The sequence below is a fragment of the Suricata suricatta genome, chromosome 16 (genome assembly GCF_006229205.1).
Source record: "Suricata suricatta isolate VVHF042 chromosome 16, meerkat_22Aug2017_6uvM2_HiC, whole genome shotgun sequence".
Lineage (NCBI taxonomy): Eukaryota > Metazoa > Chordata > Mammalia > Carnivora > Herpestidae > Suricata > Suricata suricatta.
The window spans coordinates 44,848,971-44,871,586 of record NC_043715.1 but is presented as its reverse complement, the minus strand read 5'-3'; the positions used below and the strand labels follow the sequence as shown (position 1 = coordinate 44,871,586).

At 53.0% G+C, this 22,616-nt stretch overlaps 2 protein-coding genes across 6 annotated transcripts in view; both read right to left on the bottom strand.

Annotated features, from left to right (window-relative positions):
- Positions 1–6,795, bottom strand: part of ACTN4 (actinin alpha 4) — a 69,071-nt gene extending 62,276 nt beyond the window's left edge. For 2 of the 5 annotated variants that reach the window (XM_029924098.1, XM_029924095.1), the window contains exon 1: positions 6,536–6,794. In XM_029924098.1, coding sequence (XP_029779958.1) covers positions 6,536–6,697 — 162 coding nt within the window. In that variant the 5' untranslated portion in view covers positions 6,698–6,794. Of the gene's footprint in view, positions 1–6,535 lie in introns of all 5 variants that reach the window. The other 3 variants (XM_029924093.1, XM_029924096.1, XM_029924097.1) reach the window with 2 other exon arrangements.
- A 4,869-nt stretch (positions 6,796–11,664) lies between these two features.
- Positions 11,665–22,111, bottom strand: EIF3K (eukaryotic translation initiation factor 3 subunit K). Its single transcript, XM_029925521.1, has 8 exons — positions 21,964–22,111; positions 21,005–21,103; positions 18,991–19,111; positions 17,375–17,449; positions 15,027–15,093; positions 14,846–14,923; positions 13,229–13,354; positions 11,665–11,733 (listed from the first exon to the last, which is right to left on the bottom strand). Exons 1-8 carry the CDS (start codon positions 22,020–22,022, stop codon positions 11,702–11,704), a joined length of 657 nt encoding a protein of 218 aa, XP_029781381.1. The 5' UTR covers positions 22,023–22,111; the 3' UTR covers positions 11,665–11,701.
- Positions 22,112–22,616: the final 505 nt, after the last annotated feature.

The following is a 22,616-nucleotide window of genomic DNA, read 5'->3' as shown; positions in this document are numbered from 1 at the left end:
AATACCTAGCAAGAATTTAAGGACATTGTTTGATTCTCAGCACGTTTATTTTTGCAGTTTCCTTCTATTTATGGCCAGGGAGGCAGAGTTTTTCATTTATCATACTTATATAACTTTTCCTTTGAAAACTTCAGAAAGGCAAACTGACTTAAAGAAAGTCCTAAGTATGTAAAAATTAAAACTGGTATGGAAAAATCACAGATGACTGGAGTTTAGGAAACAGGGAGACAAGGGCAGGTGCGAGGAGGCGGGCCGCAGCTGCTCCACAGGACGGCTCCTCACTCCTGGGGGGATGGGGCTCGTCGCAGAAATGCAGAAGTCAGCACAGAAATAGGTGGCAAATCGCAAATCCCAGGTAAGCTCAACCCACTGGCTTCCCAGTAACTCTTCAACAAATTACACCTAAGAAAAAGACCACTGGCTTCTTCCAGAGTAACTGCTGCTCAGACTAAAGACAAGGCAACCAAGTTACAGCAAGGAGCTTTTCAAGACTTTCCCTGGACATTCCAAGTTAATGCATCGATTGTTTACAAAGGAAAGGGGAGGGGGAAGGACGTGAAAGAACAACACAACCAAAAAAGGCACAACACCAAGACAAATGTCTCAGAGATTTTTATAATCCCATGGAGACCGCTACTGGGATCAAACTTCCCACCAGCATGGATGTCAAGATATCCTTGCCAGTTAAATTCACGTGAAGATTTCACTTTCTGGAGGGAGGCAAGATCCTTCTCCTCCCAGCCAGCTGGTTAATTTTCCACCCAATAAGATCACTCTTTACAGAATCTGGAATTTAAAACGACTGTCTCTGTAATACAGAGTCTGGAATTTAAAACAATTATTTCCCTTGATTCACTGACCCTTACACTCCTTGATACCTGGGATATGGACTAAAATGTAACTCATAAACCTTCCTGAAGAAACGGGAGCGTTACAGTGCCCCTTTCAGACACTTTATAACAAATTCTGGCCCCTGGCGTCTAGACCACCAACACTGTAAAACTAAGTTTCCTTATAACTGTGCTTTGATGTTTTAAACTTTAAACTCATCCTGAAGGAGGATTCGTATTGGACTCTCAAAGCACCGTGCCATAAGACTTCTTTCAAACCTCCATGGCTCACATAACTTGAGAAAGTAAAACTGCCGCCTGCCGACCTTTCAGTAGGTCTGTGTTTCAGTCACCACTGCCATTGAAGGACCAACTTGCTTTCGCTCGCCTCTTATTTCCATGACAAAAGCGGGTGAAGAAGAACTTAAACAGGGTAACCGGAGTATTTTGTTATTCTGTATAATAAACACATAAATAAAAGCAGTGGGAGTGAACTGAGGGAAGGGACTTGAATGTGACTGAGCAGACCATGGACATCACTAAGGGCAGGAAATAGGAATAAAACTGGAGGGGCGGGGGCACTGATCTAGAATTAGGGGGGCACCTGTGTGGCTCAGTCAGTTAAACGTGACTCTTGATTTTGGCTCATATCATGATCTTAACAGTTCATGAGTTCGAGCCCTACGACAGGCTCTAAGCTGACATGCACAGCCTTCTGGGGATTCTCTCTCCCTCTCTCTGCCTCTCCCCTGCTCGCATGCACACTCTCTCTCTCATACACATAATAAATAAGTTGAAATATACTAAATGCCAGGGAAGAGCTAACCGTGTTGATATTTAGCTATTCAGGAAACTTGAATGAGCAAGCGATACTAGAGCAAACAGCTGTTTGCTAATTATTTTTGCCCTTCCCCCCCCCAAAACAGAGGCAGTAAGGGTATCCTTGTTTTAAGAACCCTAAGATTTGGTCAAAGGCTTGCACAAATCCCAGCACACTGTCAATCAATGCAGAAAAAGCCAAAAGTATTCATCTCAACAATCTCAGAAATTTCCTTGCGCCTTCTCAAATCAATTCTTTTTTGCTGCCTCTCACTTTCCTGTCCACTGCTAGACAGCACTGCCAGGTAACTCTGAAAACAGTGCCATCTGGCCAAAGTCTGCGTGACTGGAGTGTATGTTTAAATGACAGAGGTCCCCACCCCAGAAAGCTTAAGACTAGAACGCAGACTGGTCCCTGATCCCCGACATGTGATTGAGAAGGCCCTGGGAGAGTGCAACCGCGCCGATTCCAGGACCGCCCTGCCTGCCTCTCAGGAGCGTTAACAGCACTAGCAGCACCGCCATTAAAACACCACCCTCACTTCCGGGGCTGTTTTCCTCCAACATGTCACCAAACCTTCCTCTTGAGGCCAGGCAACTGGCTGCCCTTGAATAAAACCATTTAGCCCCAGTTCCAACCGGAGGGTGAGTCAGCCAGGGTAGCCTCCTCGTTGGTCTTGGAAGCCAGAACCAGGGAGGGTGTTTCAAAAGGCAGAGGGCAGTCCTGCGTTGCCGCCCTGGACCGCCTAGGATTAGATGTATCAGCAGCCACCGCTCCCACTCCATGGTACCAGCTCTCGACTGAATGAGTGTGAGTGCCTACCAGGAGGCTGTCTCCTTAACACCTCCACCTCCCCTCTTTGGCAGTCATCAGAAAAGCTATGTTGGGGCGCCTGGGTGGCTCAGTCGGTTGAACGTCCCTCAGGTCATGATCTCTCGGTTCGTGGGTTCGAGCCCTGCGTCGGGCTCTGTGCTGACAGCTAGCTCAGAGCCTGGAGCCTGCTTCAGATTCTGTGTCTCCCTCTCTCTCTCTGACCCTCCCCTGCTCGCGCTCTCTTTCTCTCAAAAATAAATTTAAAACATTAAAAAAAGAAAAAAAAAGAAAAGAAAAGCTGTGTTCCGAAACACAGTGTCAGGGGACTGGGAGGGAACAGAGTGCTAGTAGCTCAGCACCCCTCACCCCGCCTGTCTCCCGAGAGAGCAGAGCAGAGCTGTCGCCCTCCCATATTTACAGTCTCATTTCTAGATGATAATTAAGTTCATTTAAATTTTTATTATAATTTCATTATTTAATTTTAAAAGCTGCTAAGGACCTGTCCGTCTTAGCCAGTTCCTAAGAAGGAAGCAATTAAAGTAATGGAACAAAATAACAGATGGCTACTTTGGGGCCTCTATTGTCAGCCTTTAAAAAAAAAAAAAAAACTTGCTTGAAGAAAAACAAAACACCATCAGAACGTACAAATAATTAACTCACCTTTGATATAACCCAAGCCAAAGGTCAGGGATCTAAACCGAGAGGCCCTACCCGGCGAGCAGTGATGTTCCAATGAACACGCAAGCCCAGCAATGGAGGGATTTCTTTAAAAAAATTTTTCTTTAATGTTTGTTTTGTTTTATTTTGAGAGAGAGAGAGAGAGAGAGAGAGAGACACTGTGAGCAGGGGAAGGGCAGAGAGAGAGGGAGACACAGAATCTGAAGACAGGCTCTAGGCTCTGAGCTGTCAGCACAGAGCCCAACGCGGGGCTCGAACCCAGGAACTGTGAGATCAGGACCTGAGTCAAAGTTGGATGCTTAACTGACTGAGCCCCCCAGGTGCCCCAGGAGGCATTTATTCTTGCTCTCCTGAGAAGTTCTGGAGCTGTGGTCAAGAGACCTCTACTGCCCTGGAGAGCAGGGAGTAGGAACAAGGCTACCCAGGACCCTTTCAGCAACTGGGAGAAGGAACTGTGGCTGAGAACCGGAACTGCTGGAGAAGCCACTCGAAATCCAGCCCAGTCCTTCACCTGTCCCTGGGAGAACACAGGACCTTCCACGTCAGACATGCTGCATAACCCACTTACCAGGTTATGCCTGGGCTACAGGGGGTCTCAGGAATCAGAGCAAATGGCTTCACTGGAAGCCACACACACACCCTGACTTGAACCAACCTTGCCTAATCCCCAGAATTCAATCCCACACACTTGAAGGGAGTTTCAGAGTATGTGAGTCTGCACAAGTGCCTGTGGCTCAACCTGGGAGAGGCAAGAAGGCCAGCCTGTTAGTCACTAAAGCGACACTGTAATGTAGAAAAACTCAGCCACACGGTTTGGAGGGAGCGGGGGCACTGGGGGGGGTCCTCTTAGAAGGGAAAGCACGGAGTCCAAACGTGAGTATATATTCGTTCCCATTACTCCTTCCCCCACTTTGTGAAGGATCCCTGCTCCATAATAGGAGGCGCACAGCAGTGAAGCAGCATTTCCCCCCAAAGAACAGCCATGTGTCAATATTTGCTGCAGTAGGTATAAAGCTGGACGCGCTAGGATCTGGCCCTCACCGGGAACTGAAAGCAACTTGCATCAGAGGACGCTGGAAGCGGCCCTTTCTTTCCCTCAACCTTGCCTGGTCCTTGAGGAAGGGAAGAGGGACAATAACAGCGCTGCGAGGCCTTGGGGTTCCGGTGAGTCCTGGTTCCCACCCACGGTCTGGGTGGCGCCCCGGCCTCTCCCAGTGTGAACAGGAGCCTATAACCACGAAGGAGCACACACCCTGACTCCCAGAAGGGAGTGGAAGTGAGCTGGCAGGAGGAGTCATTTGGGGAAGGGTGGAAGACAGGAAGGGAAGGAAAAGGAAGGTTCCCTCACCTCCACTACCTGAGAGAAAGAGCCAGGGCTCATCTCCCCAAGCACTCGGATCTGGAGAAGACAGATCCCAGAAATTCTCAAAACAATGCTGTGGCCCCTGGTTCCCCCTCCCAAGTCTCTTAGCAACTCTTAACCTTTACCAACCCAACACTGCCTCGGGCAATACATTAGTGTTGGGCTACTGGCTGGACCTCCCACTCCCTGAAAAGCATCTGTAGGTCAGATTATCTCAAGCTACCCACCCTGAGGTAGGTGAAGCAGTGGATAAGACCACCCCCACCAACCTCTCCCCAGCCCCCTCCCCCAACTACTGATGAGGAAATCCAAGCAGAGGGCTGGGAATTCACCAAGGTTGTGCCAGGCCCCACCCCAGGCTGCTCCCATCACTCTCTCCCTCCACGCTGGGGGGCCTGCAAAGAGGCCCAGAGCGCCAATTCACACCCTCTTGAGTCTGCCCGCCACGTTCCTGAAAAGGCTCCAGCGCGCCTACCCTGCAGGGTCCCAACACCATACACGCCCATCTCTGCAGCCTCACAGGAGGGCCTCCTCCGACCCCTCCTCAGTTTACAGATGATAGAATGGTACCAAGAGAGCAAGGGGCTTGCCCAGAACCACAAAACTGATTACTAACAAATCGGGGAAGAAAACTCAAGACCTCCGGAACGTGTTAAGAGCTTCTGACTCCAAGTACCTGCTACTCTCTCTGCACACACTTTACACAACGCCTCCCAACACACACACCCACTCGACACACTCCTTTCTTTGGCTCTTCCCGCACACACTCCAACCCTCTCTTCTATCATGAGAGCCCCCTCCTCGACCACCCTGAATTATCCACACACACCCCCATTCCTTCTCTGGGCCTCCCACTCCTTTTGATCTCCCTTTCACTACTGTGGTCCCCCCTAAGTTGCTTCCACACTCCCACAAGACACCTGAAAAAGACCCTGCTTTAGGGTGCCTTCACCCCCTCCCCCCAAACAGACCCAATTCTTCCTGGACACTCACCACTCCCTCCCTTATTCTCCCCACTCTGCAGTCCCGGGACTGCACCTCTAAAAGCCCTCCCCCCTCCAAATTCCTTCCTCTGTCCATCCATCACACACTGTGTTCCTAATGTGACTTTCATTTTCCTAAACTAACCTCCCTCCCAAGGCCCGCCATTCCGCCACTCCCATTCTCACCTTTTTCCACACTACCTTCTCCTTAGGCTCCTCCAACCCCCGGCTGAGCTTTGCAACCTTCCATCCGTTCTTCAGAATCCCCTCTTCAAAACACTCCAGGGACCATCCCCTTCAGCCTCTCCCCAAATAAACCTCAGCCCTTCAAACACCTCTTACAGCACCCTAACTTCTTCCGTTCGCACCCCTACCCATCCTCACACCCCATGCCACAGCCTCACACCCACTTCTTCCCTCTGCCCCTCTCATCTTCCGAGTCTCCCAGCCCCTGCCCCACTCCTCAGACTCCACATTCCTTTCTTAGTACCCCTACTCCATCTTCAGACTTCCAGAATCTCCATCCCCTTTAGAACTCCCCCAAGCTCAATCATCAGACCTTTCTGCACTCCAAATAACCCCCTCCATCTTCGAGCTCCTGTTCAGGTTCCCCGAATTATTATTTCCATCCTGGCCCACGAATTCCAGACTCCCCCGTTTCTCTCCACACCCCCAACCACCCTCTGAACCTTCCATTCCGCCTTAGACACCAATTCCATTTTAGAGGCTACAAGCATCTCGATTTCCCCCAATTCCCCGCCCAGACCCTCCAATTCCTTCATCGGGCTCTCTGATTCGTTTTTTCAGACTTCCATATTCCCTACTAGGCCGCCAATTATTTCCTGAGACTCTCAATTCCTTGCTCAAGTTCTACAATTCCTTCTCAGGACTCCAAACCCCTTCCCGGTCCCGCCGATTCCTTCTCAGGACCCCCTATTCCCCTCACAGACCCTCCAATTCCCTCTCAAGACCCCCCCAAGGCCCTTTCCGGCCCCCAGCCTCCCTCGGAAGCGTCCCCTCCAGCCCGTCCGGCCCTCGGGCCGCGCACCTTGCGCTGCTGCTTCTCCCAGGCCGGGTCCAGCAGCAGGTCCCGGTCCCAGTCGTCTTCTTGGGCCATGTAGTCGCCCATGCTGCCTCCGCCGCCGGCGCCATTGCCCCCGCTGCTGGGGCCGTACTGGTACGACTGGTTCGCCGCGTGGTAGTCCACCATTCCGCCGCCTTTCGCTAGCCCACCAGCGCGTCCGCTCCCGCCGCAGCTCCCGCCCCTCTGCCCGAGCCACCGCCGCCGCTTCAGCTGCTTCAGCCCGCCCTCCCAAGGCGCCTGCGCAGTTCACACCGTGCGTGCCGCCGCCCTCCCGCGCGCGCACGCGCGCCTCCTAACCAGAAAGGCACGGAGACCCGCCTTGGGAAGCCCGGCGCCTGCGCAGAGTCCACTTCCCGGACCACCCCTTCAGCTCAAGTACGAGCTGCGTCCCCTCGCCCTAGTGAGCGCGCGCGTTCTCCGCTTGTGGGCGGGGCCAGATTATGAATGATTCATAAGGCGGGTCTCGCCATCAAGCCTTAACCTGCTCTGGCCTGTATTCTCATTCAGCAACGCAAATTCAACAAATATTTATTAACCGCCGCCTGTGTGCCAGATCATGTTTTACGCATTGACACTGAACAAGATAGACAAAAATCCTTGCCCTTGTGGAACTACTTTGTAGTGAAGGAAGATAACAAAATTTTAGGAAGTATAGTCCAAGGTGATAAGTGTTACAGAAAAAAATTAAGCATGAATGGGATGTAAAAAAAGTACTCAGGGTAGGTTTTGCAGAACAAAGGAGAACACTTGAACACAGATTTGAAGGATTCACGAAATGAACATGAGAATTATGTTGATTGGAATAGATTCTGGCTGACTGGGAAGGTAAAGGAGTTTGGGGACTTGTCTATTCTTCATTCATTCTACAAACAGTCATTGAGCACCTGCAGTGTGCCAGTCATTGCTCTTGGGCGCAGAGTGCTGGGCATGATAAGCATGACTAGTTCCCAAGTGGATCAAAAACGGAGAGGGCAACAATATATAAGCAAATAAATACAGATCAATGACATCACCACATTAATAGCCCACTCAAAAAAAATTTTTTAAGTTTATTTATTTTGAAAAAGAGAAAGTGTGTGAACGGGGTAAGGGGAGAGAGAGGGCGAAAATCCCAAGCGGGCTCCACGCTGTCAGCACAGAGCTGGACGCCAGGCTAGATCTCAACAACGAGATGGCAGGATGGTGAGCTGAGCTGAAATCAAAGGTTGGCTGCTAAACCGACTGAGCCACCCAGGTGCCCCGCCCCTCACATTTAAATATCCAGAGCTAAGCTTCTGATCTTGATCACCTCATAGCCATCCCCAACCATCCATCGTAGTTAATGGGCGCCTGCAATCTTCCAGATCTGTAGGCAACAAACCTTTCATTCATCCTTGACTCCTCTTTATCTTCACAGCCTACATCCAGTTCAGGAAATTCTGTCAGATCTATCTTAAAAGTATATACAGAATCCACCCATTCTACCTCCCCATGGCCCCCCATAGTCCTGTCCACCTTTGCCTTGTCTTCGCTTGGACCACTACACCAGCCTTCTCACCTGCTCCCTGCTCCCCTTCCCGGTCCCCCACCCCATTCTCTTTCCCACAGGAAGCCCAAGGGAGCTTGTGAACACCTGAGTCAAATCAAGTCTCCCTCCTCTGCTCAGAACAGCTCCTTGGTGCAACACTGAGTACAAAGTCAAAGTCAAGGAAAGGAGGAAAGGCTGAAGATGTCTTGCCTGCCTGGCCCAGCCAGGCCTTTTGAAACAAGAGACCCCTGGAGCAATTGTGGTCAGTCAGATTCACGAGGTCTCCATTTTGTCCGCATTTCCTCTCCCAGCTCACCTCCCTCTCTCCCTCTCAATCTCTGCGTTTCTGCCACACTGCTGATCTCTTGGTGTTCCTCAAACACGCCAGGCAGGGGCCAGCCTCAGGCCTTTGTGCTGGATGATACCTTGTTACCACTGCCTGGAACATTGTTCCCAGGTATTGGATCCCCTGGGCTTGCACATCTGCCTATCACCTCCTCAGTGAGACCATCCCTGACCACCTTAGTAAAATACCATCCTTCACCTTCCCTGTTTTAATTTTCCAGAGTACCGGTCACCATTCAACGTACTATTTTGGCATATTTACCCTGTTCGTCTCCTTCCCAAGAATGTCAGCCCATGAGAGTGGAGATCTCTGGTCACTACTGTGTCCTTACATCTCTGAAGCAGTGTCTAGCACAAGACAGAAGCTTAATAAATCTTATGTGAATGAATGGACTTAAAGCCATGGTTAGGAGTTTGAATTTTATTGGAAATGCAATGGGAAGTTAAGGGAGGACCCTAAGCAGGGAAGGGCTGGGATCTGCTGCTGTTTATAGGATCCAGCAGCCACAGGAGGGGAACAGACTGTAGGTGGAGTGAGCACAGGGAGAGCAGCCAGGAGGCTGTCACAACAGTGCAGGTGAGCAGGGCCGGGGCCAGGGTCCTGGAGGAGGAGAGAGCCGTGCAGGTGGGGCAATGCAAGGACTGGGAAAGTGGAGCTAACAGAACTTAGTGTCGTGATTTGGATGGGGCTGGCAGGGGGTGGCCATGAGAATGAGGGAAGAGTCCTGACTCAAGATGGCTCCCAAGGCTTGGACATGAGTGACAGGGGAGTATGAACTTGAATGGATTCAGGGAAGGTAAGAAGGAAAGTGCAGAAACTGGCCCAAGGTGTGAGAGGAGGGGTTGGGTCACAGTCAAGCCACTGGGGATGGGGATGAGAAGACATGGCTCCTCCAGGTTTGGGAGCTCAAGGACTTCTCCCCACCTCTCTCAAAGGCTCTGGAAGGCATCCAACGGCACGCAAAGGAAGGGGACAAGGCCCGGGCAGCAGCCCATGTTCTCAAGGGATGCCGGGATCTGGCCACAGAGGCAGGAGTGTTGGCTGTGACCTGGAGAACAAACCCAGAACTTATATGCTGGGCCTAGTTAGCAGGGAGAGCCACTGGGGCCATGGGCCATCTGCCGCCCCCTGCCTGCTCCTGACAGGCACAGAAAAATCTCCCCCACGAAGGGCTCAGAGTTGAAGTGGTTGGCCCCAGTCAGTGAGGCTTAAAGGCTCCCTTTATTTATTGATAAATGTTATTTGTGACAACATTTTGTTTTAAAGTAAGCTCTGTGCTCAACACAGGGCTTGAACTCATGACCCCAAGATTAAGAGTCGCGGCCTATGCCAACTGCGCCAGTCAGGTGCCCCTGTTGTATTCCGTTAGTTCTCGTTAGCGAAACAGACAAAAACAGGCTATGCCCTCTTAGAGTGAGAACATGCACAAATACTGGGGTCTCTGGAGGTGACTGTGGAAGCAAATGAAGAAACTCCCCTAAGCACAAGTGAGCATGACAGGTGACAAGTGTATCAACTCTTTAACTGTATGCCAAACTGTTCTAAACTCTTCTAAAGCATTAACTCCCAGCAACTACTTCAGTGGGTACTCTCCTCTGTTGTAAAACGGAGGGACAGGGAGGGTAACCAATATGCCCCAAAGTCGCCAGGTTGAGGTTTGAACCCAGGCAATCTTTCTCTAGATCCAGGTCTCTTAGTTGCTCAAAAGATCCTCCTAGAGCAAAACAGACTTAAGCAGGAAAGGATATGGCTTCAAAAAAGAGGTAAAGGTCATTTCCTCTTCCTTGTGGAGAAGTCACGGTCAGTTGTGCAGGTTGTATTTTATACGAAGGCACCTGCCAAGTGGGTTGAATGGGAGCTATACTCATCCAGAAGGGGTGCCTTTTGCTAATTCAAACAGCAGCATTCCAGTTCTCTCCTACCCCTACCCCCCCCCCCCCCCCCCCCCGTTGCCACCCCACAGAGCTGGCTCTCAAGTCACTAGAGACAGAAGCACATTTGTCCCCAGGGTTTGGGCACACCCTAGTTCCGGGCTTCAGCTCAGGTCTGGAACCCAGACAAAGGGTGTCCCGCCCTACCCTGGGTCCCCGAGTCAGTGTCCTCAAAAGAATGATGGGTGTGAGAGCCAGCAGATGAGGGAGGGCTGGGAAGGGTGACAGCTGGGACAAGGCCACTGCCCTCTCCATGGGCAAAGTTCAAGCCCCATGGCTTACAAGAATGGAACTGCTGGTCTACACCAAGGACTCGACATCTTCTGGTATTTCCTTTCCTCCACTTTCTCCCACAGGCAGTCGCTGTGGTCTTCACCCCCTCTTCCTGCAGACCGCAGGCTGCGGGGAAGACACTTTCCCAAGGTCACTCTGCTGAGACTCTGGAATATGTCCCGTGTAAAATAGGGATCATTGGTGCAGGTGCAGACCAAATAACACGGGGTAAGCCTCCTGGCTGATGTGTGCTGGGACTTGGGGATGGGGGGGAGGACAGGGGAGAGTGACCTACCTGTAAATCCCAATTTTCTTGTACTGTCTCTCCAAGCAGAATGGTGAGGACTAGTTTGCAGCCTTGGAGGACAAACTCGGTATAAAATTACCAAGGACTCCTGTTTTCTAAGAGCCAAGAACAAGCTAGGCCCCAAGAGAATACTGGCAAGAGCTGACAGATTCCCCCCAGCTCAACACAAATGTGCACCATTCTCCCCCTTTCACAGATGAGGAAACTGAGGAACAGAGGGAGAGTCACCAAGCCAAGCACACACAATAATTGTGTAAGCAGTAGCTAGGATAGGAGGCCAACTGAATCCTCCCCCAGTCAATCCTCCAGCCACTGTGGGGCCACCAGTGCCTACATGTGAGTCCAAAGGGCAAAGGAGGAGTCTCCCCTCACGGGGAGCCTACTTCTGTTCACCCGGGTTTTCCAGAGGGCATAAAGGCCCAGCTAAACCCAGCTGCAGGGCTGGACTCCTACATCCTATTCACATCTTCCTCCTCCTCCTCGCTGACTCAAGGTTGTCACTCCCTACTTGTGACCTGACAGGTCTGGAAGGCGCAGGTGGAAGGTCGGTTGCTGGGGTTGAGCACGGGAGGGAGCAGGAGGAGGGAAGAACGGAGCCTGAAGCCAGGCCACGGGGAGGAGCCAGAGCAGGAGGGGCTCTCGCACAGGGCGGGCAAAGGCCAGCCCCAGGGCTCCCTCTGCTGGGCGAGGGGCAGAGACAGGAAGCCAATGAGCAGGAGACAATGGGAATAAGAAGTCAACCAATCTTTATTAAACGCCCGCCAAGTTACTGTGAGGAGGCCATGATGCTAGACACACCTGTTGAGAGAAGGGGGGAGCAGGTCAACACGGGCAGAATGAGAGACCAACCTCCAGCCAAGAGCCATGGCACCCACAATCGTGGGCACATCACAAACCCCTCCTGGGCCCTGGTCACCTGCAGGTTAGAGTATTTGTATGTTTCTTAAGGTCATCTCTATGCCCGGCATGGGCCTTGAACTCATGGCCCCAAGATCTCATGTTCTGCCTACAGGGCCAGCCAGGCGCCCCACAGAGGAAGTTTGGGGCAGTAGTTAAAAATCTCGACCAAAGCACGGAGTCCCATGTCCTAATCACAACTCTGTCTAGTACCAAGTGGGGGCCTCAGGCCGTTCATTAAAACCAGCTTCCCCACCTGCAGAAAGCACCCCCCCCCCCATACACAGAGGGTTAAGTGACATGCTTAGAGCAACGCCTGGTCAGGGCTGTCTGCTATTCTCACCACGATCACAGTCATTTGCTATTTACTATTTGTGACAGATTTCCAGCTCCACACTGCAGAGCCGCTCATCCCAGTGACTTCTCACCCAGAGCCCCAACACAGGGGCTGCCTCTCATTCAGAGTGACGGTCCACAGTCCCCACGCGCAGAGATGATGGTCCACTCAATCCTGCTCAGTTAAGTACCCAACTAGCAGGTTTGTACTGAGCAGCCCCGCTGTACCAAGACATAACCTTTAAAACACCAGGTTCATACTCCAGAGGGCGGGGAGGAGACAACCCAGGCTGCAAGGGGCAGCCATCCCCGGCCCCAGGTTCTCGCTCAGGCACACGTACGGTGAGCAGGTGAGAGCACTCACCCCACAGCTATCTCGCTCTCTTCTCGCCTGAGGGATCGGTGGGGCCTGTGCTATGAGTGTGTGACAGCGAGGGCCACGGCTGACGTGGCAGCTCTGCCACGTGCTCTACAGAGATGGGCTCGCTTTGCCCTTGTACCTCTGCCATGTACGTTATTATGGTCGTGGTCAGTGATTCACAATGACAGTCCCTACCAATCAGGGTTCATGGGAGGACCAAATGACTTAGTAAGTATAAAAAACTATGTAATTTGTCATAATGACTGGTGCTGTGACCCCCAATTTTTAGATGAGAAAACTAAGACACAGAGAGGTAAAATCACTTGCCCAAAGGCACACAACGAATAGAGAACCACGACCCCCCCGCCCAGCTACCCGAGTCCAGAACCTGCACTCTCTGGGCTTCCTCTGTGTTTTTGAAGCGCCACCCCCAAGGGCAGCGGGCCAACACGACCGGGCCCCTGGGATCAGGAAGGGCGTGGAGACAGCCTGCAAGGCCCGTCCAAGCCCTGGGGTGTCCCAGGGAAGGACCCCCGCCATCCCACCCTCGGCAGACAGGCCCGTAAGACCAATCTGTGGAGTCTGGCAGATGTAAACTTGCCGCCTCTGCCCCAGAACATAACCACCCAAGTCCTTTGGGGCCCAAGCCTTGGTCTCTCAAAGGACATCTCCTTAGCCCTGCCTGGAGCCACCACTCACTGTCAAAGTCGATCTTCTCCACAATGTTCTTAGGCTTGATGCTCTCCTCCTGGCTGCAGATGAAGATCTGGCCTGACTCATCAGCGCTCCAGCCGTATTTGCTCATCCACACCTTCAGCTGGCTGTCTGCAGGGGACACGGGCGGTGCAGGGGCTCAGTCACCCCGATCCCACAGTAGCAGGCAGCCGAAGGCCGAAGTACCAGGCCCCCCACCCACCCAACTGCTTCAGGGCATCTCTCCCTACTGGTCTGGCGTTCCTATGGTGCATTCTCCACACGGCAGCCAGAGGGAGCCTGCTAGCCTTCCCACCCTCCCCTTACAGGGCTTTGCTACACTTCTTTTATTTTTGACTTCTCTCTCTCCCAGTGCAAATCCTCGTGTCTAACAACAGTGGTGAGCTTCCTTCTCTGCCTCTCCACGCAGCTTTGAAATGCTTTCAAAATGAGGTCACCACTGTCACTAACGATAAGCCCAGATCATCAGTTGGGAATTTCTTTGCGGTCCGGTTTTTGCCCTTAAAAACTGTGCCAGTAGGGATGCGAAGCTAGAGCGGCCTGCTACCTGAAGTAACTCTTTCGTGTGACTATTAGCAATCTGATGCAGAGTGATCTGCTTCTCTTTAGATCTAAGTCCGAAAGTTGTTTATCCCTTTTTGACTTAATTTTACCTTTTTTTATGGGAGAGGGAGGGGGAGTGCATGCACAAGCAGGGGAGGGACAGAAGGAAAGGGAGAGCAACTTTTGAGATCATAACCCGACCTGAAATAAGACGTTCAACCGACTAAGCCAGCCAAGGTACCCCAGAGAGAGTGATTCTTGAGCAGGCTCCACACAGGGCTGGATCTCATGACTGTGAGATCACGACCTGAGCTGAAACCAAGAGTCGGATGCTTCACTGACTGAGCCACCCAGGCGCCCCTAATTTCCCTTTTAAACATGTAAAATACTGGGGCACTTGGGTGGCTCAGTTGGTTAAGTGGCCAACTTCGGCTCAGGTCATAATCTTGCAGTTCTTGGGTTCAAGCCCCACGTCGGGCTCTGGGCTGACAGCTCAGAGCGTGGGGGCCTGCTTCAGATTCTGTGTGTCTCTCTCTGCCCCTCCCCTGCTGTCAGTCTCTCAAAAATGAATAAAGTTTAAAAATAAGTAAGTAAAATCTATATCTGATGTAAAGCACTTAGTACAGTGCCTGAAACAATGTGTCCTATAAAAACTAGTTTCTGCTAAAAAATTAAAAACACGCACATACACCTCTCTGGATGAAAAGGCAAAACGATCCAGTACGTACTCAAACAAATCTCACCCCTGACCCTCCAAAGAATAACCATTTTCCTAAGTTTCATTTTTCTTCCTGTGTTTCTTCTTGTAGAAACAAGCGAATACATAAACAGTTTTCTTTTCTTTTTTGGATCTTTTAAAACAACCAATCTGATGGCGCCCCTCGTTGCACAGAACCCTCCTGTGGCTCCAGCTCACTCAGGACAAAGGACTCAGCCCTCCGGAGGCCCCGTGGCAGCCGAGGGTCTCCCTCCCACCCCCACCTCCCTGCCCCTCGCACCCACTGCCCCTGCCCACCCCCAACCTCCTAGATTGGCACCAGGGGCCCAGCAAGGGCTTACCAGTCAGATCCCCGAGCATCTCGGCCAGTAGCCAGCGATCGATGTGCTGGTAGGTGATGCCCACGACATGGCAGATAACTGTAGGGATCAGGGACAAAGGAGGTGAAGGGCCACCCCCGGGACCCTGCTGCCACTCCCTCCCCCCTCCCCCTGGGGAGCCCAGGCACAGAGAGGGACTTACATTTTCGGACGGAGTCTTCAAAGCCAGTTATACCTTCCAAAAGGTCCATATTTTCATCCAGGGCTTGCTGGGAGAGCAAAGGTAATGTTCACATCAATGTCAATAATGCCAAGAATATTAAGATTAATGAAACTCGCAGTAGAAAACTAACACTTGAGCACTCACCCCACATGCCAACTTTTCTTCTGCGTGCAACCCTATGATGTAAGTTACTACTCTGTGTCCATTTGAGAGATAAAAAACCAAGGCTCAGGGCAGTCAATTGGTTTGCCCCAAATCACAGAGCTGGGGTTTGAATCAGGAAGGCAGAAACCACAGACCCAAAGAGGGAACAGAGACAGATTCGCTAACTACGCTCACCCACCTCCCCTTGCTGTCTCACTCCGAGAAAAGGCCAAGTGTCCTCCCCATGGCCCACAAGCCCCCACAGGACACGCCTGTCACCTCCTCCCACTTGGCCTCTCCCTCCAGCCACAGGGCCTCCTCCCTGCTCCTGAGACATACCACATACCCGCCCACCTCAAGGCATTTGTGCGGGCTGGTGCTGGGTCTGGAACTCTCCTTCCCCATGGCCAGCACCCCACTTCCTTCAGGCTTCTGTTCAAACCCAGCAAGGGCTCCCACTCACGTCAGTGAGGGCAACGAGGAACCCACAAGGACAAAGAGGAGCAGCCAGGGAGGCAGGCTACACGGGAGAGCGGGATGACGGAAGGGGCTCGGGCGAGTGGGTGCGGCCGGCCCACGAGAGGCGGTGGACAGGCAGACAGTGTGGGCTCCGCAGCGTGTGCGCTGGGGCCTGGGGGGCGGAACTGGCCACGGGAGCCTGGACAGAACGAGTGCGACGGGTTCTCGTGAGCAGGGAGGGAAGGGGAGACTGAGCACAGGCAGCCTGGACTCGGAGGGGCTTCCTGGGACGGGAGACCTTCTGCTCCAAGGGGAACAGAGGAAAGGGGCAAGAGACAGAGGTGGTAGGGAAGGCGAAGGTCAAGGGAGCGTTCTCCTTTGTAGGCTACGAACAAACTACGCAGTGGACGTGTTCTCTGATGACAAAACAGTCTGGGAAGGCCCCATTTGCTGTTACAAAAGAGCAGGGAGCCGCTGGCGTGGTGGCACTGAGTGGGCGAGAGGGAAGGGGAGCGGCGCCCCAGCAGAGTGTGGGGTGGCCGGAGATGGGAGGAGGGACGGCTCCCCCACTGAAACAGCAAAGTGCTCAGTCAGCTGCCAGCACACAAGGCCGAGGACAACCCAGCGGGGGAGAGCTCTGCGTGGGGCTTCAGTTTCCCCACAAAATGAGGTGCAAGGTTGCTAGCTGAGATGGACGGGAAGGGGGAGAGGGGATGAGAGGGGGCGAAGAGCCGGGAGAGGAGTGAGGAGCAAGGCCTGAGGCTGGGAGGGGATGAGGGTCAAGGGTCGTGGGGCTGGGCTGTCACGTGCTCCCCCCGGGCCTCCCACCAGCCTCTCTGGCTCTCAGATACAGATCCACAATTTGCACGAAAGGAGGAAGCAGAACAGAGGACAAGAAATGCGGGCCAGGCTGGAGACCTCGTGGGGGTGAGCTGGGAAGCTAGGAGGAAGTGGTTGGAGGACGAACACGGTTGCCATGGGTGGGCGGAGACCGAAGACAGGTACCAGGCAGTGGCTCCCAACCTTCGCTGGGCGTCCAAGCCGTCAACCCCGGAGCCTCGACCACGCTCACGCCAGCTACATCAGACTCTGGGGCCTGGAGCCACGGATCGGGATTGTGTGTTTGTTTGTTTTTTAATTCCTCAGGGGCCCAACACACCAAGAGCTGATCTAGGGCGTGACTGGGGGACAGGGATCAAGGTCACACAGAAAACAGGAGATAGAGGAACCAAGGTCGAGGTGGTGGAAGGACTTGCTGATCTGGCTTTTCCAGCATCTAAGAACGACAGGAGCTGTGCCCTTCACGAGAGGAGCAGTAGGTGTCAGGGGGCAGGAAGTGCCAACACCTGGGCTTCAGGGCCCAGAGGTGGCAGAGGAGACAGGCAAGACAGGACGGGTCTGGGAATGATGGTGAGGACACTTGGCATCCACTGGGATGCTGCCAAAGTGAGGGGTGGGGCCCCAGTTAGAGCAAGAAAGGGAGGGAGTGCTCCAAGGATGGAGGACTTGGGCTGGAAGGCCACGTGTGGGCGCACGCACCCACGCGTGCTGCGGCTTGAGCAAGGGAGTCCGGACTCAGTGCGAGGACGGCAAAGCCACACAGTCACGCTCGCAGGGCCCGCAGCCCGGGTGCCATCGCCCACCGCCACTGCGCAGGTGGATGACAAACACGCTGGGGCATTCCGTTCAGCAGGCGCCCACCCCGCCGCCCCCGCCGCCATTACCCAGAAGGCCTGGAAGTGGCAGGTCTCCAGCAGGTCCCCGAGGTACAAGATCTGTCGGATTGGCCGCTCTTCTTGCTGAGAAGGGAAGTGTTAAGGGCAAACAGACCCGAGCCTCGGGAGGCGGCAGCCGAGCCATCTCCCCGCACCCGCCTTCTGTCTGCTGCAGCGCGGCTGTGAAGACGAGGGGCGCGCCAACGAGAAGACAATGAAGCCACCGACTGGCCCGTCCACACACAGGGATCGAGTCAGCTCTTTGAGAACCTATGCGGGCGTGGACAAGACATGCTGGGACATGAAGGCGAGATGTACCCCAACGTGCACGAGCGCCCACCGTCGGGGGGGGAGCATCTGGACGGAACACACACAACCGGACTTGTGTGTCTCCAGGGGATCTCTGGGAAGGACTCCAAACTCCAAACAACGATTGCCTCCTAGCAGTAGGGGGCGGTGTGGCTGTGGGGCAGGGAGGGAGGCAGCCCGGTCATCTTCCACCATTCTTTTTGGACGTGTAACGCTGTACCATAGGCCTATTTTTTTCCTAACGTGTGTATTTTTGAAAGAGACAGAAGGCAAGCAGAGGAGGAGCAGAGAAAGGAGACGCAGAATCCAAAGCAGGCTCCAGGCTCTGAACTGTCAGCACAGAGCTCAACATGGGGCTCAAACTCACAAACCATGATGAGACCATGACCTAGGCCAAAGTCAGACACTTAACCAACCGCAGACTTCTGCGGAAGGCGGACAGCCCCTCCGAAGGTAGGGGACACACCTGGCAGGGCAGGTTCAAGGTGTCAGCCACCAGCTCTCAGCTCAGCTGCATATGGACAGGCAGAGTGGGACAGCCTCAGGGACCGGCAGCACTAGCCGCAAGGGCACAGCACAGATGGGGGACTCTGCCAAGTGTGCCAAGTGCTGGGCCAGAGTTACACAAAAGCAGGTCACAGCAAGATAAGCGGTGGGGAGGGGAGAAGCCAGGTCATTTTCACTCAACATTTTGTCACCAAAGGCCAGCGCTGTGCCACACACAGCTGACAATCCAGCTCTTCATGACTGCTGCCTGGTGCTCAGGCCCCACTTCCTCCTCCTTAATCAGCTAGAACCCTCATGGGAATCCTCCTAAAGCAGAAATCTACCCGTGGTACTCTGCGGTTTTAAAGTCTTCTATGGTTTCCCAGGGCCCTTGAGTCTGACCGAACGGCAGCTTGAAATCTGTGGTGATGCTGTGCCAAACTTCCTCTACTGCCTCTCAAAGAGCGCCAAGCTCTTCTCTTCCCCCAGGCCTCCGTACATACTGTTCCCTCTGCCTGGATCACCTTTCCTCAGCATTTCATTCTGCTCATCTTTCAGAGGTCCCCTCCTCCAAGAAGCCTTCCCTAACATCCAGGCAGGGACAGGTGCCTTCTCTCCTCTGGCCCCTCTAAACCCCAAGCCTGGACTACCCTAGGCTGTCACTGATAGAGGACCCATCACCTCCTCTGGACTGTGAGCTCTGTGGGGACACGGGCCAGAACTGTTCCAGCCACCAAAATGTCCCATCCAGCACTGCACCGAGCCAGAGCAGGCACTCAAGTGTTTGTGGCTGAACTCGCAGAACCCCTGCCTGGAAACTGGAAGGATACATGCGCCTGATCGATCATGCACTTGCAGAGCGTGAAGTCAGTGTGGGGCAGGTTGGTGAGGGCCTTTAGCAGGATCTGCGCGGTGACCGTGGTCTGAAAGAAGGCTGGGTTGAACTGGTACCTGAGAAGGGGAACAAGAGACACAGCAATAGTGGCATCTTCCGGTCCCTGGGCCTCATCAGGAGGAGCTTTGGCCCAGAGCTTTGGAGCTGGACACGCCTGAGCTCCACTCCCAATCACAGCCCTCTGGCTCTGTGACCTTAACCTCCCAGACCTACAGTCCCGTTCCGTAGATGGGGACACTTAATCCTCCCAACCACCTAGTAAGGCTGATGCTGTTAAAGTGGTTCACAAGTGATGACACAACTATTAGTCTGGAATAGTGGTTGACGCTCTGAGTCCAGACTGCTTGGATTTTCATTTTATTAGTTTTGAGGGAGAGAGAAAATGAGCACACAAGCAGGGAAGGGGCAGAGAGCAAGAATCCCAAGCAGACTGCATCGTCAGTGAAGAGCCCGATGTGGGACTCGAACTCACTAACCACAAGATCATGATCTGAGTAGAAACCAAGGGTCGGATGCTTCATGGACTGAGCCACCTAGCCCCCCGAGTCCCCTTAAAAACTCAAGTTAGTTGGGGCACCTGGGCAGCTCAGTTGCTTAAACATCTGACTTTGTGTCAGGTCGTGATCTTGCAGTTCATGAGTCTGAGCCCCACACTGGGCTCTGTTTTGGATTCTGTGTCTCCTTCTTTCTCTGCCTCTTCCTGCTCATGCTCTGTCCGTCTCTCAAAAATAAGCAAACATTAAAATAACAGTAATATTATTAAACACGAATAAACTATTAATAAGTCATATTGCAATTATTAATCAACATAATAAAGTATTGATAAAGCGTTAAATAATAATAATAATAATTCAAGTTAGTTACCAATGTAGTCTTGGCTTCAGGAGCAGAAGCTAGCGATTTATCTTTTACATAGAATACCCAGTGCTCATCCCAAAAAGTCCCCTCCTTAATGCCCATCACCCTTTAACCCATCCCCTTCCCCCTCCCCTCCCGCAACCCTCAGTTCAGACTGCTTGGATTTAAACTTCCCTGCTAAGTGACCTTGGACTCCCTCTTTTAAATTCTCTGTGCATCAGCTTCCTCGCTTGACAAAAGGGCCAAGAACCACCCTGTCTACTTCACAAGGGCAGCATAGCACCCGAGGGAACACACACGAAGCTTGTGGCACAGTAGCTACGGCCTGAGGAGCACCCTCTAGGCATCAGTTATCACTAGGAACAATCTAGACAGCCCTGTAAGTACAAGTGTTGCTATCTCCATTTCTCAGATGTTGAAACCAAGACAATATATAAAAATTACACAACTGACCGTGTGCAGAGACCACTGCGGGGAAGGACCTCAAATGTCTGCCCACAAGAAAATGGAGAATTGAGACACTCAGTGGAGCACTACGCAGTAAACACAAAAAACCGCGGCCGCAGACAAAATGGATGGCTCTCGCCACTGCCGTGCTGCGAGGAAGATGCTGTGTGCAGAAGAGCTCACGCTGTCTGACTACATTTGTGTCAAGTTCAAAGCAAACAAACCTGAGCTAAGCTAATCAGCACGCACCCGTGTGCGGTAAACTCACATAAAGCCAGACCACGAGAGCCTAAAAGTGGTCACCAAGGTGGGGGAGAGGTGGTGGCACAAGCATACAAGGCAGAGAGTCTGGGGCCTGGGCAGCACTCAATTCTGCACTGTGGCTGGCGATCACAGGGGTTTTCACTTGTACTTACTTAGCTACGTGCTTGTGTTGGGTACTAGCCTACCAATGTATCCTGTAATTTCTTAAAAAACCATCCCTCCTCCTGCCCCAATTCCCTCGGCTTCCTAGTTCTCTACACCAAGAGAAGCCACATTCCAAAGGCTACCCCCAATTCTAGCCTCATCCAGTGTTGAGAGCGGTGCCCGGTTGCCCACTGGCCTGGGTACGGGGGGCCGGGGGAATGGAGCCAGACACTCACAGTTTCAGGACTGCCAGATTGGCTTCCAGATCATAGGCATTCTCTTTGGCCTGTGTCTCCACATACCGCTCCAGGGTGGCCAGATTCTCAGGATTGTACCTACAAAAGATCCAGGATGGGTGAGCAGCGAGAAGTTGGGAGCTGAGACCAGTCCTTTATGGGAGGAGGGGGAGGGCACTGTAATCTGCTCCTCCTTCCCTCTAGATCTGGCACTAACCCCTTACTCAAGTCTTGAATCAGCTGTATAGTCTTTAATAACACTGATCCACATTCCAGATCTAAGCCTAAGCTCTGAACCCCATCAGAGCCCTGGGTCTTTTTTAGGATGTACCCCCAACCTCTCAGCCAATCAGTCATAGTAACCTATATACCTGGTCTCCTGGACATCTTTGCCACTCACCCCCTTCTGTCCCCCCCGGGCGCCCAGGCTCCTTTTAGCTTTTTCCATTCCAGCCCTGATCACTTCTGACTACCACTGACTATGGTCCGGTTTGTTTGGACTCTGAACTGAGAATTCCACGAAAGCATTGGCTGCGGCTGTCTTGGTCACCTCTGGTCCCCAGCACTGGGCAGCGCCGACAGAGTAGATTTCAGTGACGCGTGCTGAATGGATGGCATGAGGAAAAAGAAAAAAGGGACGAAGAGGCACTGACCCCCCAGTGAGAGGCTGAGGAGCAGAGTCACGGGAAACTTGAGGGGCTATGAGAGGAAAAGATGAGAAACAGAGAAACCTTAAAACAATTAAAAGGGGGGACTAAGAAGGGGGGCAGTGAGAGGTTGGCGAGGTTGTATCTCCTGTCTGTAAGCCCACGCAGTGCCGATTCCTTAAACATCTCCGGGAAAAGTGGGAAAGCTCACTCCCGAGCAAGTCCAGGATCCCGACCACCCCTTGCGGTCTCTAGAAAATCCTCTCCACCACGCCGCTAGGCCAGAAACGCTCCCTCCGACCGGGCTCAGACCTGTCGATACCCTTGAGCAACTTGCCAACGTTCGCTCTCATCTGCTCAAACATCGCCATGACTACGGTCGCCTCCCACACCGGGACCGGAGTCGAAAACCCAAACGATGCGGCGTCCGAGAGGACCGGAAAAGAAAAAGGCGGCGGAAACGGAAACTACGTTGCTGTCTCCTCTCCGCGGCGCTTACGACAGTTATCACGTGACACTCTTCCCGGCAGGCGCAGTGTGGCGCGTGCGCATACGCTCCACCCGCGCCGGACCTGCCGCGAGAGAAAAGGCTTACTCTAGCCCAGTACGCAGGCGCCCTCTCGGGGCGAGGAGGCGGGGCTGAGGTTTTTACCGGGCCTGGCGTACCGCGTTGAAGCCCCTAAAACGTGCGCGCGAGCTCCTCAGGAGGGAGAAGGCTGTCTGGCTGCCTGCACGCGTGTTGGGTTGCGTGCAGTCGTGAACTCACAAAACCAATGGGGTGCACGTAGTAGCCCTTAATTGGGGCCACAGCCAAAGTCCCTAGGGAGGGGCTCTCTGAGGTTCCCTTTGCCCCAGGCAGGATCCTGAGCTTTGGAGTTTCAAGTCTTGAACTTGGTCTTCATGCTCCTCCGCCCCAACTGCCGGGCTAGGGACCTGCAAAGCTGGTGTCCTGCCCCACAGAGCCT

What these genes read in the sequence shown, in the direction of transcription:
- EIF3K (XM_029925521.1), bottom strand. Translation starts at nt 22,022, where the DNA reads ATGGCGATGTTTGAGCAGATGAGAGCGAACGTTGGCAAGTTGCTCAAG. An exon ending in GCATGATCGATCAGGCGCAT is followed by an intron (nt 17,450 to 18,990) that starts GTATCCTTCCAG and finishes TTCCCTTCTCAG; the next exon opens with CAAGAAGAGCGGCCAATCCG. An exon ending in GCCACTTCCAGGCCTTCTGG is followed by an intron (nt 15,094 to 17,374) that starts GTAATGGCGGCG and finishes TTGCTCTCCCAG; the next exon opens with CAAGCCCTGGATGAAAATAT.